Source organism: Mesoplodon bidens (genome assembly GCF_964165515.1).
Source record: "Mesoplodon bidens genome assembly, chromosome: 17".
Classification (NCBI taxonomy): domain Eukaryota; kingdom Metazoa; phylum Chordata; class Mammalia; order Artiodactyla; family Ziphiidae; genus Mesoplodon; species Mesoplodon bidens.
The window spans coordinates 62,738,172-62,757,278 of record NC_138174.1 but is presented as its reverse complement, the minus strand read 5'-3'; the positions used below and the strand labels follow the sequence as shown (position 1 = coordinate 62,757,278).

At 34.2% G+C, this 19,107-nt stretch overlaps 1 protein-coding gene across 4 annotated transcripts in view; it reads right to left on the bottom strand.

The window, feature by feature from the left end:
* Window positions 1–612: 612 nt before the first annotated feature.
* GPR180 (G protein-coupled receptor 180) overlaps window positions 613–19,107 on the bottom strand; it is a 28,741-nt gene continuing 10,246 nt past the window's right edge. For 3 of the 4 annotated variants that reach the window (XM_081214585.1, XM_081214583.1, XM_081214582.1), the window contains exons 4-9: window positions 12,949–13,129; window positions 12,761–12,810; window positions 9,555–9,712; window positions 6,407–6,598; window positions 4,330–4,407; window positions 613–3,345 (exon numbers count right to left, since the gene is read on the bottom strand). In XM_081214585.1, the coding sequence (XP_081070711.1) occupies window positions 3,187–3,345; window positions 4,330–4,407; window positions 6,407–6,598; window positions 9,555–9,712; window positions 12,761–12,810; window positions 12,949–13,129 (818 nt within the window). In that variant the 3' untranslated portion in view covers window positions 613–3,186. Of the gene's footprint in view, window positions 3,346–3,519; window positions 3,920–4,329; window positions 4,408–6,406; window positions 6,599–9,554; window positions 9,713–12,760; window positions 12,811–12,948; window positions 13,130–19,107 lie in introns of those variants that run through there. The other variant, XM_081214584.1, reaches the window with a different exon arrangement.

Sequence of the window (19,107 nt, the reverse complement as noted above, 5' to 3'; positions counted from 1 at the left end):
CCCCTTCCACAACACCAAGCTTCTTGCTCTTCTATATAACTGTCACTCCTAGAGTACAATGTGCATGATGCCCTTGGAGTTGTGCAGAGAAGGCACCCAAGTGTGGAAGCGGCAATATTACAGAACTACTGCACAAGTTCAGTTTTCAGATCTCATTGGAAAACCAATCTCATTATTTTAGTCTCAATTCATAAATACATGTTGGAACAAAAATTGGTATTACCTCTTCAGATCTAGTCTCAAATTTATTGGCTATATCAAATCACTTCTCACAAACAAAGAACCTTAAAGATTTGACACCACTGAAGCTATTTAAAGTGAACATGTCACAAATAATTCCAGATTTCCAAAGAATTTCCAGAGAATATGCATAGCTGCCTAAAGGAAACGTGGTGAAGGGGCCAATGTTTATGCTGATGTATAGATTTTAGCCTCCTTGTGTTAGAATTGGTCTTAGACTTGTATATCTCCCATTTTCATCAGACATGGTTTATTTTACTTGAGATCATGAAAATTTTTCCTAAAGCAAGCTCTTCTGCCTGGATTATCTCTCCCTGCTAGCAATACTGTCTGGCTGAAAGCCAAGTGTTCAAATATCGAGGGTACAGATATTCAAGCTCATTTCTGATTTTCAGCACAATTCCAGATTTAATGTTAAAAATCAACAGCTAAAATTAACTATGGATAGCCATTCATTCTCACGAAAATTTAACACAACATCTAATAAGTGCTAATTAAATCATGAAGGTAAAGTAGAAAAGTGAAGGAAAGTCAGGTGATTATGGGGAATCATTTATCCTCTCTTTTATACTCAGTTAAAGGGGAGTGTGGTTACAGCACTAGAGCTTAGGGATGAGCATAAAGGGCCTGATGCACAGTAAGCACTCAATTAAATAGGGGCTAATATTATTATACATGTCAATAAAAATAAACACCACTATATATATACCTTCCTAAAAGAAGCAACAAGATGCTTCTGGAAAAAAAAAAAAAGCTCTCGAGAGACCACTCACCTTCTTTAAGAAAAAATGTAAAAATATCAATAGATTTTAAAAAACGCATTATCTGACAGAGAAAGAAAAGTAGAAAACTTTTGATCTCTAATTAGCACTTGCAGTATACACTTATCTTTCCGTAATCTGTGGTGACAAATCTCCATGTAAACATTCAGAAAGAGAAAAAGAGGGGACACTGTGTCATGACTTATGATCTATGAATTTTGAGCTCGGATTACTAACCTTTATTCACAACTGCCTTATACATTTATTAACTGTTTTTCTTCATTTAACAGTGGCTCTTAAATAACAAAATAAATTATCAACAAGTTTAACCATAACTTAAAAAATAGAGTAAAAAAAAAACCTGTTCAAGCCTCATAAATGCAAGCACAGCAATATATTTCATATATGTTGATTACAGTTTCCATGTTCTTTGTGTAAATAACACAAAGATTATTCTCTTCCCACTGTTGCAAGTTCACAAAATTTATGAAAAGGCTTCACTCTTTTTGTTTCCAGCTCAGTTAACTGTACTTCAGTTGAACACAACAGACAATAACTGGGGTTATTAGTGAGATGTGGTAAAAGAAAAGGTCACGACCACTCAGAAGAACACGTAAACCTAAGATATACCTCAGATTTTCTAGCCTCAACCTGTAGCTCTCATTTATTAAATAATTTACAAAGAACTGTTGAGGATTTAATGAGGAGGCTGAATTCTGTCATTCTGCCATTTTGCTAGTCATGAACACACGTATTTTCCCTTTAAAATGAAGCAGAATACTATTCATTTCCAATGAGACTAGACGTAAGGGAAAAACAAAGACAAAATCATAGAGATTTTTAAGTTGTGCTATGTTGCTTTAACTGTTTAATTTTAAAAAGGTTAATTACCAGATCATGCACCACCTCTTGCTTAAAAACATAATACCTTTGCAAGTAGATTAAAAAATCTTTAAAATAAGTCAGAAGTAAAAATGTAAAGGCCTGAAAAACAGACTTGAAAAACAGAATAATTTCTGATCAGTGACTATTAATGGGAATAGTCATTTTTTACAGCAAGTAACAACAATAATTTAGCAATTTTTTAAACAGGCACTTGATACAGTGTATACTCAATACTGGGGCATCATACGCAAAAATATGGCTTTATTACAAAGGATTCAAGATGGCAACTACTTAGAATCCAGTGCCAACATGGATTATAACAAATCCAGTGAGTATTTTGTTTTTCAATTATTCATAGAAAATTTAATCCTGATTAAGTATCCTTGGGCAGGAATTCATGGGTAGTTGATGACTGAAACCAGCATTTATGTGAAATGCTTCTGTTAATTTAATCTGTGTATACAGCTTAATTATGATTGGGGATTCAGTGTAAGAGAAATGAATTATATCAGGATTAAAATTTTAGTACCATATCACAGAGTACTTTCTCCTTCTTTCTTTTTCAACATGTAAACCAGCTTGTTCCTTCACCTAAGTGCTCAGATTTTAAAACCCTTTGTAAAACCAATGCAATGTATCTTAAGTTTTTCATAAACTATCTGTCAAAAACGCTTTGCTAATCAAGCTAAAACCTAACTAGAGCTAAAAGTAATAGAAGAAAATGGAGAATAACCCCACCCACAAATAAACAAAAGCTTATTCACTTAACTATGAATATATTTTATATTGATTTTCTGAAGTAACTTCATTTTCAATTTCTTTACACTCCAATACAAAATGCATTTTCCTTAAAGCATAAAAAGAAGCAGTTTTTAACCAGTGTATTACACTGATTTCATAACTGGACTTGGTTTAGACATGTATAAGCAAGTAATCATTTAACTGATTACTTTTTATTAGACTATCAAACCTGAGTTAATTATTGATATAAGATGAGGCATTATAAGTGGTGAATCTCTTACCAAAATATCATGTAATTCTTTTCATCTTTATTTCCATATGGAAATTGCATAAATGACCTTATAACAACACTCTTTCTTGAAAGTTTATTAAGTATATTTCAAAACATTTATTACCTTTTTTTCAGTTTGGTACTGCTTAAATGCAGTTGTATAAATAACATGCTCTGCTTTCTCTGTTCAATTTTTCATACCAAAAGTATGAAAAAAAAGTCACTGTATTTGGATCCTTATTGCACTCTGGTAAATAAATTTACTTTCCCTCTAAAGAAAATCAAGTATCAGAAGTGAGGCCGACTTTTGTGTCCAGATGATATGGTCAGTGGCAGTGTTACTGAGGAAAGTGAAGAAACTTCCCAGTATAGACTGTGGGATAGAAAGAGTCTGTAGAGAATCACCATGGAAACAGACTGGCAAAGGATAACGCCTACTGTAATGACCTGAAAAGAAAAGAAAGAGAATGCTTTACTGCATGCAAAAACAGAAATTATATTAATTTATCATGGACCTATAAATATTTTATACATATATAAACATATATACATTATATAAATATATATAAATTAAAAACTGTATCCGTCCCATCTTTACTGGGGGTACATTTTGTAAAAGAAATTTTCAATAGGAAAATGAGACTAATGTTCAACTATAATTGTTCAAAAGTAAAATTCCTTTAACAGTTAGTTTATAGATGTCAAAATAAGACACAAAAGAATAATCTGCTAAACCATCTTCTCAGGGTGCATGCACTAAAGAAAGTAATAGGAAAAATCAGACTCCTGGCTAATCTAGTAATAGGAATAAAGCATGCCCCTACCTGAATCCTGAAGAGTGCTCTAAAAGCCCTTTCCAAAATTCTCAAGTCACTTCTCTATTTTTGCAGACTACCTTCCTATCTATTTACCCTTTGTAAATACCTCAGGTTCAAGAAACATTTGTGTGTTCAACCGCACACTGCATTGCTTGTAAAGGGCTCCTGGCAGAACTCCACTTCGAAATGATGGAGTAATTCACCTAAGAAGGTAGGTATCAATACAACCAAAATGTGGCATACTTGAGCACGGCATTCCAGTCTGCAGGCTGTTAAAGCAACTAGACTGACTTTTAGAAAGCTGTCTTGATTTTTAACATTGTGTAGCAAAAAATTTTAATCATTTTTTCTTAACTACAAAGATGTGTTATAAATTTTATAATTTAATTTATAAAACAGTATTATGAAATAGGCTAAAATAAGAATAACAAAAGCTATTTTCCATCATTTTGCTTATAAACTAAATTTAAATACTCACTGGTTCAATATTTTGTTTCAAAGTTTTATTTTAAAGAATCCAAGAAACCACTGAATGGATAAACAGGCCTTTCCTACTTTAATAATTTCCCAATAAAGACTACAAAAAACTATTTTGATCATGTATACTATTTACCTTATCTCTTTGGTAGTCATTAAAAATGACAGAAATGCATGCAAGACCTGGATGGCACAAAAACCACAAGATACAGCCCTGAAACAAATGAAAAATAAGTCAAATAAGCTCAGGTAAGTCTTTGTTTTCAGAATGTACCAGATAAATAACATTACTAGCATATTTAGGAGGTCTTGATTGATCTCAATTGGCCTGTACAGTAGAACTTGCAATAAAATGTAGAAATATATTTGCTATTGTTGTGACGATGATATTCTCTGTTTCTAATCAAATGGGTGTTTTTGGAGTATTTACAATCTTACATCTTCCTCATACATATATTTTGAGGTTTTGATATATAAGTAACAAATCAATAATTGAGAAAAACAAGGTACAAATGTGTAATATTTCTATAAAAAACAAATAAGAATATACATTCATATTTGCATATAGATACACAAAGAAATTCTGTAAGAATACACATAAAACTGATTAGCAGCAGTTACCTGTTTGAGATTTAGTACAAAAGACACAGAATTAGGTGAGTAGGAATGGGAAACTTTTTAACACTATACTTTTCAAATATATATGTTCTATTTTTCCTAGAACATGGCAACATATCCTTTTCCAAAATTAAGTTTAAAATAAAATAATAAGTTAATACTAGTAGCTGTTGAAATGCTTGGTATATTGAGGTTATAAGAAAAAAACCAAGATATAGAAAAATGTGTTCAATATGCTATTTGTATAAAAGTGAAGGGAAATATAAAGTAATATATATATATATATTTTGAATTTTTGAATTTTATTTTTTTATACAGCAGGTTCTTATTAGTTAGCCATTTTATACATATTAGTGTATATAGTAGTATATATTTTAAATTCTCTAAAAAATAAATTAGGAATTAGTGGCAGTGATTATATGAGGAGGTGATAACTGCATAGATGGGAGAGAAGTAAGAAACAGGTTTGCTGCTTTTTAAATTCTTTTAGATGTTTGAACCTATTCAAATAGTTATATTAAAACATATAAAAATAAAAGTTTAAGAAAAAATTTTTGTACTGTTTTAAACATAGAAGAAAATATTTAGTTTTTAAATACCTGAAGTATATACTAACTTTTGAAACAATAAGCACTACTGTCTCTGGGAAGAATTCCAAAGTGAAGTGGCATATCCTTGTCTGTTTGGTACTCAGAGGCCTGACATAGGTTCCCAGGGCTGCAGCAGCAGCTTTAAAATGCTCCACATCTGGAATAAAGAAGGAATTTGGCCCTCCGTCTGGAATAAAGAAGGAATTTGGCCCTCCTCCGTCTCAGCCTCGTTCTGCTGAGACTGTCAACTAGGGTGGGCTGACCAAACAGCGTATCAGAATGCTGCTTTGAGTTGCCAAGATGATGGGTTACGAATTCTCTCAATCTGACCAAAAAAATATAACTTTCTAGGAAGGGAGGCTTCTGTAACGTTACTGACTCAACCTGTCTCCTGATCTTTTCCTTTATTAAACGGGTACAGAAAAAAAATCCATTTGCCTTTAGATCTTACTAGCATAAGAAGGACACAGCAAGGGGGAATGAAGTAAACATGATCTCATATGGATGCCATGAAATGGCTGGAACATAGTATGTACTCAGCCTCCTGGCTGCCTCTGCTTATGCTGAAGGATGGCTCTTCATAGTTTGTTATAAAACATTGCATAATTCTGGGAGTAACAGTTCATAGTCCATTAATGACTGTTTTTTGAGACATGCAAACTGTATCCTAATTTTTTTATTTAAAAAATTCTGATACTACAGAAAAAATGTAAAATCCCTATTGATAAAGAAATTATAATACAGGCAAAACTGACTTGCCAAAGATTACATGGAAACTACTGTTTCATGAGTTCTGCAAAATGGGGATAATATCATCTATATCCCGTAAGTTGTGACGATTAAATGATTCGAAGCACATAAAGTACCTGGCACGTAATAAAAGCTTACTATTAAATATTAGCATATGGTTGCTCCTTAACTTCCCAAGTAAAGCAAAATGAAGTTATAATAATAACTTATGTATAATAATAATGTGAAGAAGTCATTTTCTAAACAAACCCATACTTTGGCAAAAGTGATATAGAACTCCCTTTTGAGTGTGCTTCTTTCCACTGTGATGATCTGGTAGAGTCCACAGCCTAATGACAATGCTAGGCAAATTCTTAAAACAATTAGAAGGATCCCTGCTAAGTTGTGGTGTGAATGGTGGCTGTGAGGACTGGTATCTTCAAACTGTTCCCAAAGTAGCAAAATACTCTGTAAAAAAACGATATTATATTTAGAGAAAAAAGTCATGTCTACTTACAATAAAGTACTTTTTTCAACTCTTTTCTATATCCCCTTAACCAGTATATAAACATTCCTAAGAGGCTCTAAGATTTATCAGACTATATAAGGTGTTGATTAATAAAGCACAGGCAGTTTTTCCTTCACTGATACCCTCAGCTGGAGAAGAGGGATTGTAATCAAATGAGACCACATACAAGAGATAAAAAATGCTACTGTTACCATGATTCAAGTAAGACATCTCTAATGATGAAAATAAGTCAAAAAGATGAAGAGAATAAACATAAAACTTTCTACTAAATCTATCTCTTTCTTACTTCAACACCTTATTAGGAATCAAACCGTTCTGCATTCAAGCCCATTATCTCAGGATCAACTTTCAAATATCTCAGTATCTTTTGTAATCCAGAAATTAACAAGTCAGAATTGTTGATTTCATACCTCATTCTTTTCCCATGGTAACCTCCCTGGGTAAAGGAGAGTAGATTTTCAATATCCACCATAGCATCCAGGGCACAGTTACTTACCCTTAGTTGTTTGTTCACCTTTTTTACCATATTGTTACTATCCCAGTGTAAAGCTCGCAAGTTCCTCATTAAGCTGTTCTGTTTACTGCTATTCAGTAGAAATCAGTGCCCACATTCCCTCCACCTTTACCAAACAACAATCACTTAAATTACGATAATTTTCACCATCACACATGTCAGTAGCCCTCTGTGCTCCCTTCATTGGCCAACCCAGCCTTCAGAATTGGGTCTTCAGTGGCTTCCAAAGAATTTAGGTCAAAACTCCATTATTAAATCCAATTTTAGGCTTTATGGGGTTTACCAGCAACCACTTCCTTCCCTCATTCTCAAATCTTCCACCCTAATTTTACTCCAGCTACCATTCTTGCTAGGTGAACTCTTTTCTCATCTTGCACACATAAATTTCCTTCTTGAAACAAAAATTTGATCTTTATTACAGAAAATCATTCCTCTACGCCAAATTATACCCGTCTGACTCCTTAACTTGCATTTCTAAACTTAACTCTTTACAACAAAGAAGTGCTATTATAGAACTATCATTTCCTGCTATGTGAGGTAATAGATATGTTAACTGGCTTGATTGTGGTGATCATTTCCTAATGTATAAATATATCAAAACATCAAGTTGTATACCTTAAATCTATACAATTTCTATTTTTCAATTATAACCCAATAAAGCAAAAAAAACAAACTACTATTTCCCATGATTCACATTTTTACATATTCATACTCCCATATTTTCACATACGTATGGTAATGCATGACCTGTGGAATACACTGTACACATTTACGTGATCTCTTGTTGCCTATCTCGTCCACCTAGTCTGGCTGCTGTTGAGAGTCAGGGCCGTGTCTAATACATTCTTCACAAATGCTCACATAAGCTCTAGGGTAGTGTTATAATCTCAATTTGTATTTGTTTATGATAATGAATTTAAATTGCAATGAAATAATGAAAAAATAATTTTTCAATTTTTAGAACAGTTATTGAAAAATGAGAATTTAACTTGATATTAACACTACTCTCCATAAATCCTGGATCAAAAACATTAAGTTGGTAGAACTTACCCTTATTTTAATCACCTCTAATTCAGTTCTTTCTCACTAGCCCTCCCTTCCTGGCATTATCTCCTTTTAAAATATCAATATCTGTGATATGGTCTCTTTCTAAATCTATCATGTAAATTCAATAAACCTTCACTCAGCACCTAAGGTACTAAAATAAGTACTGGAGGTAGATGAGCACAGGCCTTACCCTTCACTAGTGAGTTTTTCAATTTATTTAATGCATTAAAACTTAGATTATGATGTCCTTTACAGAGTCCAGATGTATATTTCATTTTCATCTACAGCTAATTATGGTCACAAACTCAATACAAATTTTTATGTTTATGTCTTTCTTCTTAAGTTTAATAAATCCATTGTACATAGGCATATGGAGAGCCTAGAATAATGTCTATAGGTCACTACAGAGAAAAACAAAAAAAAGGCATAGAGGACTCTTCTAAAAGACCAAGTTTGTTTTTGCATTTGTTTTCAAAAACAAGATCCTATTCTTTTTTATTCCACATTTTGTTTTTTCTTTAATCTGATATTCACTTGAATTCTTTCATGTATAAAGTAGATTCTGGCCAATGAATGAATCTCAAATTCATTAACCGACTCATTTAATATTGAGGACTTACTAAGTGTTAGAAAATATGAAAGAAAGCTCTTAATTAGGAAATGAGAATCTAACTGAATACTAAATATACTGCACTGAACTAATCTGATAGGAAGCTCAGATTCAGGTAAATTACAATGAAATTCTACAATATACATATACCAGCACTCAGAAAATTAACAGGTTATTTATCTGTCACTCTTTTTTTCCCCATTTTTAAAAAATTGCAGTATAGGTGATTTACAATGTTGTGTTAGTTTCTGATGTACAATAAAGTAATTCAGTTACACATATATATACATATTCTTTTTCAGATTCTTTTCCATTATGGTTTATTACAGGATATTGAATATAGTTCCCAGTGCTATACAGTAGGACCCTGTTTATCTATTTTATATATAGTAGTGTGCATCTGCTAATCCCAAACTCCTAATTTATCCCTCCCTCTTCCTCTTTCCCCTTTGGTAACCATAAATTTGTTTTCTATGTCTGAGAGTCTGTTTCTGTTTTGTAGATAAATTCATTTGTGTCATATTTTAGATTCTACATATAACTGATATCATATGGTATTTGTCTTTCTCTTTCTCACTTACTTCATATATGATCTATCACTCTTTAAATTCATACTTTAAAATGACACAAATTCCTCATGGGTCCCAGGTTTCTTGACATGAGATATGTTCAAATTTGCATTTCTCAATATTGCAAAGCAGAAACATTTAGTATCACTACTAACCTGTGTTATGACAATGAATACAGCAATGCCAGTGGACGCAGGAGTAGAATCCCACTGGAGAGGTCTGCTCTGAGACTTCTTCATTCTGACTATTGTCCAACCCATGCACAGACTCAGAAGTAAGTATAACATTTGAATTTGGGAAGCGATGTCAAAAACTAATGGGAAATGAAAACCAAAGTCAACTGAGTTTTCACAATACAAAGAATTTTATCTTTTTTTGTTTTTTTTTTTTGGTCACACTGCGCAGCTTGCGGGAACTTAGTTCCCCGACCAGGGATTGAACCTGCGTCCTCAGCAGTAAAAGCATGGAGTCCTAACCACTGAACCACCATGGAATTCCCAAATTTTATCCGTTTTGCATTGAGAATATAATTATTTTATTAACCACAAAAGACAGGCATTTTAAAAAAGAAACTGATGAAATTCAATAAGAGATATTCATGTATAATAATTCTAAAGAATTAAAATTTTGCCATTAAATTTGTAAACATTTCCGGAAATAGTTAAAACAATGGCAATACTCCTATTTTTAAAAATATATTTGTCCATATCATATCTTTATTAAGGCCAACTTTAAATCTTTGTGTTTCTTATTCTTCTTAGTTTTTCTAATTATAATCAATAACTCACTGCTTATGAAAAGAAACAAATTTTAAATATAACTTCTGCAATGTGGAGAATACTTCTGGGTTGTTAATTTTTTTTGGTGGCTGACCTATAATATGAAGAGTATTTTCTAAACCTATTAATAAGAAATAGCATGACAATAAAACGCAGAGCTGCTGTAACATCCAATTATGTTGGCCCTAGTGTCAGAGTCCTGAAGACGAATGAAGCTCTCCATGCATTAGTGTGATGTGCCACCCGGTGGCCATCACTTACACTGCAGGGGAAGCTGGCTGCGGTAGAAAAGACGCAACGAAACGGCCTGCACCCAGTTCAGTGCTACAAGAAAATAACAAGCAATAATACTTCAACTGCCATGTGTATTCATTTTAGAAGTTCTATTTATTGATTTAAAAAAAATTATTACTTTTTCATCAGAGTGTATTTTGATGTGGATTTTGGAATAAACGCGTGATCACAATTCAACAAAATAAAACTTTCTTCAAATTGCCATTTATAACTTTGATGTCTACGACTTTTATTTCTTTTATATAAAGATATTCTTAGAGAAACAGATAAAACTACCTGTAGTATCAAACTTATATTAGAAGTTACAAGCCAAAAACCTATTAATAATAGACCTTTTCAGCTTTATTTTGCCATATTTTTCTCCAGCTTTGCCACCCAAATTAAAACCGGATACTTTACATTTATGCTTATATACTTGTAATAGTGAATTCTAATACTGAACTGTCACTACACTTTAATGATATAAAGTGTCATGGCCTTTCAGAACAAGCACAATTTTCTTACACCATTGATTTTAAATGACTGTGATGCTAATTATTTCTATTAAACATTTCACAAATACATATTCAGTTACTTAAAGAAGTTAGCCAAAGGAATATCCCTACATAAGTTGCTAATTAGCAAAAACAAATACTGGGGAGGAGGGAACGTTGATTTTCTGGCTCATTTCTTTATATACTAAGTAATGCACATATTAATATAATACCATAACTGTGAGGGTAGGTAGACACTGCTTATCTGTTCTTGAAAAATAATTAATGTAAATAAAATACGCAGATGACACAAAAACCCCATTCTGTGGAATTTGATTAAAAATCTTCATTAACCAAACCTGTTGTCACAACTACCAAAAATGATCAACATTGATTTATTGCAGTTTTTTAAAAAAGACTTTTGCTTTTAACTTACCATGAAGATGCCAGACAGCCTAAAACACTGTTTTGTATACAGTAGACACTCACAAAGCTTCAAAAGTCCTTGATTTTAGTAACAGCTTTGCTACTGAAGGGCCTCTGTGTGCTTTGCCTCTTTGGACCACAATTTCTTCATCTAAAATGCATAAGCTAAATTATTTCTATGCTCTGTCCAGCTTTAAAACTCTAGGATTCTCTTAAACATCCTGAGTTATCTAAGAGAAAACAGGGGTTGAAACCGGGGTTCCAGTAATGTCAAAAAAGGAGAAGCAACTCTTGTTCATGCCCAAGAGGTAAACAGTATCCATCCTCTTCACAAGGAAAAGGAAAGGTTCTAGAAGTTTTAGAATCTTAAAATAGGCAGCAAGATCAGGATAAGTGGGTCCTGAGATGATTATAGAGATTACCATAAGATACCCTATTAAAGAGTGAGGAGACTAGAAGAGAAATATGGAAATATAAGAAAAGTAAATCCTAGAATGTCTTCATATTCAGAATCTGCTTTTTTAGAGCAAATCTTAACTTGTTTTTAAGGATTGAGAATGGCATATGACCTGATGTCCCTCTAAAGTTCCCTTTAAAAAGTCATGATTATAGGAACTTTTAGTTTTTCACCATCATATTTAATTGAAAAACTACTTCACAAAAGTTCCTCTTATAAATTAAAGAACAAAGCTGAGAGGTCAGCTCAATTATAGGTATACTCTATGGCTCTGGGTTAGAAATAGAGACAAAAGAGTCACAAAAGGGACGAAAAAGGGAAAAAAAACCCTTTAGCTTTGTGGTCAGAAAATTTGGGTCTAAATCTTGGCTCTACCATTCACTAGCTGACTGACATTTGGGAATGTACTTCCTGTCACTGAGCCCAGATTCTTTATCTGCAAAATAGGGATAAGCATATCTACTTCACTGAGTTTTTATTGAGGATAAAAATGAGAGAATGTGGGAATCTCCTGGTGGTCCAGTGATTAAGACTTGGCCTTCCAATGCAGGGGGTGCGGGTTTGATCCCTGGGCGGGGAGCTAGGATCCCGCATGCTTTGCAGCCAAAAAACCAAAACGTAAAACAGAAGCAATATCATGACAAATTCAATAAAGACTTTAAACATGGTCCACATGAAAAAAAAAAAAGAGAGAATGCATATAAATATGCTTTAAAGACAATGAGGAGCTATACCCATTACCTATTACTAAGAAGAAACTAAATAGGATATGTGGAAACTAAATGTATAATCTTGTTTCCAGTTGAGCTGAATCTAACCAACCTTGGATAAAAAAACTGTATTATGACAAAAAATAATTGACAAAAAAGGAAAACATACAAGAAGCAGATAGCAAGTTTATGTTTTAAAAAAATGCTCAGTAAGATACTCACATTCTGCCAAACTTCCCATAAAAGGTACCCCTATTCCATCTTTGGAGTAACTGAAGAATTGAAGAGGAGAATATTAGCATCAATTACAAATGTGAAAAAAATCATTCATAAAGCAAGCATAATTTTGGTGGACTGATTAGGATTAATTAGACGTAATGATGAACACAGTTTTAATGGTTTTGAGTTACCTGGAGAAATGAATGTAATTAGCGAAAGCTGAACCAGCTTGTAACAGCAAGGCAGTTGTCAGAACCTTTAAAACCACGTGCATGGGTCCTCCTTTCTTAATAGCCTGCCACAATGATTGCGCATAGATGCAAGCAATCACAAAGTACACTAGGACTAGGAGGAAAAAGAACTCGTGTAACCCTGTGAAGAGAAGAAAGGAACAAGCCAGTTATAGTGTTGGGTTGCTTTCAAACCCTCCCATCAGTATATTTCCAGAACTTGTTTTTTAACTGAAGTCATAGCATTTACTTTTGTAAGAGAAAAAAAAAGAAGACTGTTGAAACAAATAATTTTCTACTTTAGGATACAGTCTTAACTATAAGAACGCAGATTAAACTGAAGTCAATCTACAAGAAATCATATTGGTCAGGGAATAAGCCCAAAGACTAACCACAAGATCATAGTTTTGGTCGAAACAGTAAATTAAAACAATGATTTCAGCATTCAGTTAGATATGCTTTTTTAACCCCCAAAGTGGATTTCTTTTATAAGACATTTAAAAATAGATTTAGTCAGTCAATAAGAGTTTTATGTACCCTGACAATGATTCTCAAAGTGTGAGCCCTGTGCCAGCAGCACCATCAGTAGGGAAGTAGTTAGAAAGGCAGATTCTTGGGACTCAACCCTTATCTACTGAATCAGAGATTCTGGGAGTGGGACCCAGAATTCTGGTTTTAATAAGTCCTTCAGTGATTCTGATACAGCTAAAGCCTAAGAACCGAGCTCTGGAATGTATCATAACCTTAAATTCCCATTTGGACAAAGCGTCAAAATACCTGTCACGACCAGGCCTCCTTCTGAAGTAAATGGCATTCAGCTCTGTCAAAGAGGAAAACCTATGGAGACCATGGGACTCCACTCCACAGGTGACTGAAACTGAAACACCTGACCAAGTGGCTACCAATCCAAACACTAGTCACTGGCCAGCAGCATCACTTGGTTCTCAAAGATACAAAGCCAGTCACGTTCTCTTGGGACATCAAACCACAAAACATAGAAAGGATGAGGCAATAGAAACTGGAGTTGAAAAGAGTTGATGATGGAGCAGGCCAAAGGAGTCAAGCCAGGCCATGATGAAATCAAAATTCTGGGCACGCAGAAATTTTGAATGAGCAGAGGGAGCTGGTTGGTAGAGATGAGAACAGAGCATAGGAATGTGCAGGTTTTATATTAAAAATGGTCCCAGTCATTAAGTAGCCTCCAGTGTGTACCAGCAGCTTTTCAGTAGTCTTCACACATCCTCAAGATAAACACCCCTTTTTCTGTGTTACCTGGAATCTTTTGACTGTGTCTTCATTTTTCAGAAATTTCAGAAAATTTTATAACAAACCAGGGGCCAGCTTTGAGTTTAATGGCTTACATTTACTTGGTAACATCTAAACCTAGTCCCTAATACTAGGGCTTTTATATTCTATCTAAATAACGCTGGATATCGTGACAGTGGCTATAGCTGTCTCCAATGAATCTGTGGATGAACAGTCTAAACTGTACTCACTTCCATTCCAACTGTGACCCCTGAACCTGCTCTGGCTTCCCATGTGGGATAAACTCCAAACAACAGGCAGAGAAGGGAATATTTACATTGTATGGAAAATAATTCTAGAAAAGTAATCCAGAAGATACAAACAGTAGGAAAAATACTCAATAAACAGTTCAATCTCAATCATGTTTTTGGCATTGTTAGGAGAAAAAGAGAGAGAGAGAGAAAGAAGTATTTCAGCCACTGGGTGTCTCTCTTGCTCTACGTACATAAATGCTGATTGTCCACTTTTCTAGTCTAGGTGAGAAAGTATGTTTGGGTGTCTCTCTTGCTCTACGTACATAAATGCTGATTGTCCACTTTTCTAGTCTAGGTGAGAAGGTATGTTTAGACTTCAGGAAGAGAATATCAAATAACAGAATGGGCATATTTTCTTTTAAAATTACTGATACAGAGACGTATTCTAGCTTTAGAAATAATGGGACAATAAACCTGGGACTGTTATACTAATGGAACTAGGCAGAAAATAAGCTAAACATATTATAACTGTGTGTCAGTAAAAGTATGCTATCCTGTGTTCTGAATCTGTTTTTACCTTTTCTTCTTAGTATAAAGAATTAAATATGGCATTCTATTTAAAATTTTATTTATTTATAATACTTCACAAAATATTCATTACAAGATAAGGTTTCAGACTCTATTAGGTTAGAAATGCACCATGAAAAGAAAATCCCAGACTATTTATTGAGAACCAGAATAATACAGGAGGAAGGGACTTTTGAAAATAAGACACATGTCACTAGCAAAAAATGTTTTAGGATTATTCAAGATTAAATGTATCTTCCATAAAAAGCTAACACGGTAACCAAAAAATTATTTCATTGAGATAATATATTAAATAACTTGAACTAGGACATTTGTCCTACACTTTGCTCATTGCATTTTGCATAAATTATTCCTACCTTGACCCTGATACTTTAAAGATAAAACTCTGGGTCTGCTCTCAAGTGTTCTTTTAAATAAACCACTTCTAGGAAAAAAAGTCTGTTTTCTTTTTCTCTTCAATCAACTTTACTTTTGTTCTGCCACCATCCTTCACAGGAAAGTAATCTATGTTCGCCTTGAAATTAAAATCTAATTTTAAAACAGGTGGATACTAGGTATTAAAACTTGCCTATACACAAAAGAAGAAAAACACTCTTAAATGAGCATGCAATAGGTGACAAACACTTATGTTATAAGGGAATGAGTAGATTTTAAGGCAAACTTAACTGGAAGAGGCACTGGCAAAATTCAGTAGGAAGAAAACTTCCAGGACAGCTTTAAAAAAATTCAGCTCCGGCTAAATGATGGGAGATGGGAGAAAAGAGGGTAAGGAAAGGAGAGTCAATGGGTCATGGGGCAGCGCCTGGAACACTCTCGCCTACCTGTGATGCTTGCTGTCTCAGAACCCCAATGTCCATCCCACCCTCAAGGGTCTCAAGATAAATCCTGATTAGTCTAAACCAATTAGAGAAATTCCAATATTCCCCTTTCCCAAAGAGGTAAACCTAACCCTTTACTTCGACATGTTGGTTTACCCTTATCACCTTCCTGATACCTTCACTTACATTTCTCTTATGATGTTAGACAACAAGGTCATGTGTTGCGTTCTGGCCAATGAAATGAGATAAGGGAGCTTCTGGGAAAGGTTTCCTTGCTCTTAAAAGAGAGACATTGAACTTTGCCATTGCCTAGATGCACGCCCAGACTGCTGCAGTTAACTTTGAATATGAGGGAGCTGACAAAGCTGACAGAGGATAACAGGGTAGGATAATGTTAAATAAACTACCCTGAAGAAGCCTCAGAAATTATTGTTATGTAAGAGAATTAATTTCCTTATTGTCTATACCACTTGCATTAGAGTTTTCTGTTACTTTAAGTTACAGAGCCAAAGGTAAGATCCAACCCATTATCTTGCAGGATAACGGAGGAGAAAAGGGAATAAGAGAAAATAATAAACATATCTGGAATCTTCAGAACAGTGAGATGGCAGGTGTGACAGAGCCTGTAATACCATTCCAATGAAAACCAGTCTACTTTAGACAATAATGCTTTAATTCTCAGGATTCTGAGTACCTCTTCTTTTGGTCTCTACCAATCACAAATACAGTTAACAAGGATTCTGATTTTTTAAGAGGTAGTTTTATTTTATTCTACCTTGAAGCATGATATTCCTATGTAGTATTTTGTCAAGTAGCATCAAACTTGCCTTAGTCTACATTAGGAAAAAACCCCCCAAAACAAAAAAACCTAAGTCTGTAAAATACAGGACTAACTAAAGTCTCGTAGATATAAAATACATAGTTGGTTTGAAAGAAAACAAACTGTAAGATTTAACCAGAGTAGCATATAACATTAACTGTAGCTTTTTGCACCAGGTTATTCTAATTCAAACCTCTAAGATACATGTTTTAGCAGTCAATTCTCAGTAAAAAGCATAGCAAATCAATTTTCTCTACTCAGGGCAGAAAATTAGTCAAATGAGGAAAAGTTTCTAAAATGAACTAACTAGGAATTATTCCCTGGAAACAAATTCTATACCTGAGGCTACAGAATAGGAAGAATCCCTCTTAAGGCTCTACGTTGAAACCAACACATTACCAAAACAATGTGGAATATGGACTTTTAGCTAAGTGGTTCTGCACATTAGAATCAACTTCAGAGCTTTGACCAACTACAAATGCCTGGCTTCCACTCCAAAACCAAGTCTATCTCTCATTTTCTGGGGGTGGACATCTGTATTTTTTCCAAAGCTCTCCATATGCATACACAGTGACGGGTTAAGAACCACCGATTTAGACTTCAAGGTAGAATTAATCATATTTTAAGGCATTTAAATAATAAAATGATGTGATCCTTGGAAATTATGCCAGACATCTAGCAATGAATACTTTTGAGTACTTATGGCACCTTTTAGTAATCAATCCCTACAGATTAGCCTTACACAGAATCCCATGCTTAATGAAAATCCATATTATAGTGAAATTTTTTCCCTCATTTAAATACTCTTGGTGACATGACCAAAGTAACTCTCCCCATTCTAGTACAAGAAAGACAGATTTTCGACATACTATAAGTATCAAATCAAAATCAGTCACAGGAGAAGACAGGTCAAAAGGAGTCAGGACTAAGAACTGAGTCAGAATGGTTAGTGGGAACCCTAAAGAAAAAGCTAGCCATAATTCAGGGTGTTGAAAGAAACACTAGAAGATATGGGCAAGCTTCAGGATGAGCAAGGGTAAGGATGACTGACATTCAGTAGTCCAAGCACGGCACAGGGCACAAATGTCATTACTTTATGGCCTACGGTCAAAGTTCAGATATCAAACTGGGAAAGAGGAAAGAGTCCAGAAATGAGAGCCTAGATAAGGAGGCAAGAAAAAGAATATCAGGATCCAGTGAGTCTCATGGATCCATACAATAAATAAAACAACCTCTGGAGCCTCCACCCTCCTGCCTGAAGGCAGGAGGGGGAAGGGCTACTAGATGGGGACTCCACTAGAGGCTGTAGGGTTTGCATGTACAGTGACTACAGAAGAGCATTACTTCCTGCTGAAGCCTGACCAGTCCTAAAGATAAGTGTCATATGAAATAATGAAGCCTTACAGTTAAAAGAAGCCTTAAAAGCAAGTTAATCCAACCACCCATCCAATGCTATCACTAGACCTGGGTTTCATCAATGCCTTTCCAAACTATGAAAAATAAATGTCAATATCTCTTACTAAGATAAAAGAAATGGTAGGACAGAATTAACTTTCAATAATGGCCTACATTGATCCAAAATAGTATCAAGTGAAATTTAACCTTTACATTCATTTGCATTCAAAAACAATTATGTCATTTCCTTCACAGAAAAGACTTTGAGAATGAATTATTTTTAAATGTTTAGGACCCCATTCTGTCACTATGCAAGTATTTTCTCAAACTAAAGGATATTTTTTAAAAAGTTTCTTTCTTCATACATTAAGTTACTTGTGACTTATTGTTTATAACACAAGCTCCTTGAGTTGCTTTTCTAGCTGTGGCAATTTACACTTTGAGCTTAACAACTGGTTTAGTCTAATTTGGCCTCAACTCCTGGCCTACCTCCACCCACCCAACTTGATGGCAAATGTAAGGCAATGGGATTGAATTTTTCTCTATGCAGATTGACTCTTCCAAGTGGGTAATGAACTCATAAAGAGGTAAACACCTAACCCTTTTCTTTGACAGATGGCCTAGAGATTCTAGTGTTCATTCTGACATGTTAATTTACAAATCCATAATACTTTATAGCATGTCCACCATTAATCACAAGAAGTCATTCATTTCTGTTTGGGCTAGGAATTCACTTCAGTAGGGCAGAACATAAAATTCTGTCAACCTAAAATTTTGATGAAGTATTTTATGGGAGTAGATTTGATTTTGGAAAGTTTTATCAATTTTGTCATTTCAAAAATGGCTGCAATCTCCAATGAAGGCAACCCCTAAATATGTTCAAACAACCTAGTGAAGGACAGCTATGCAAAGTAGTGGAGTTTCTATCTCACTTAATCATTGGGTTACTAGTTTAGACTGCTCAGTTTCTTAACATTTTTCTGTTTCTAAAAATAAAGCT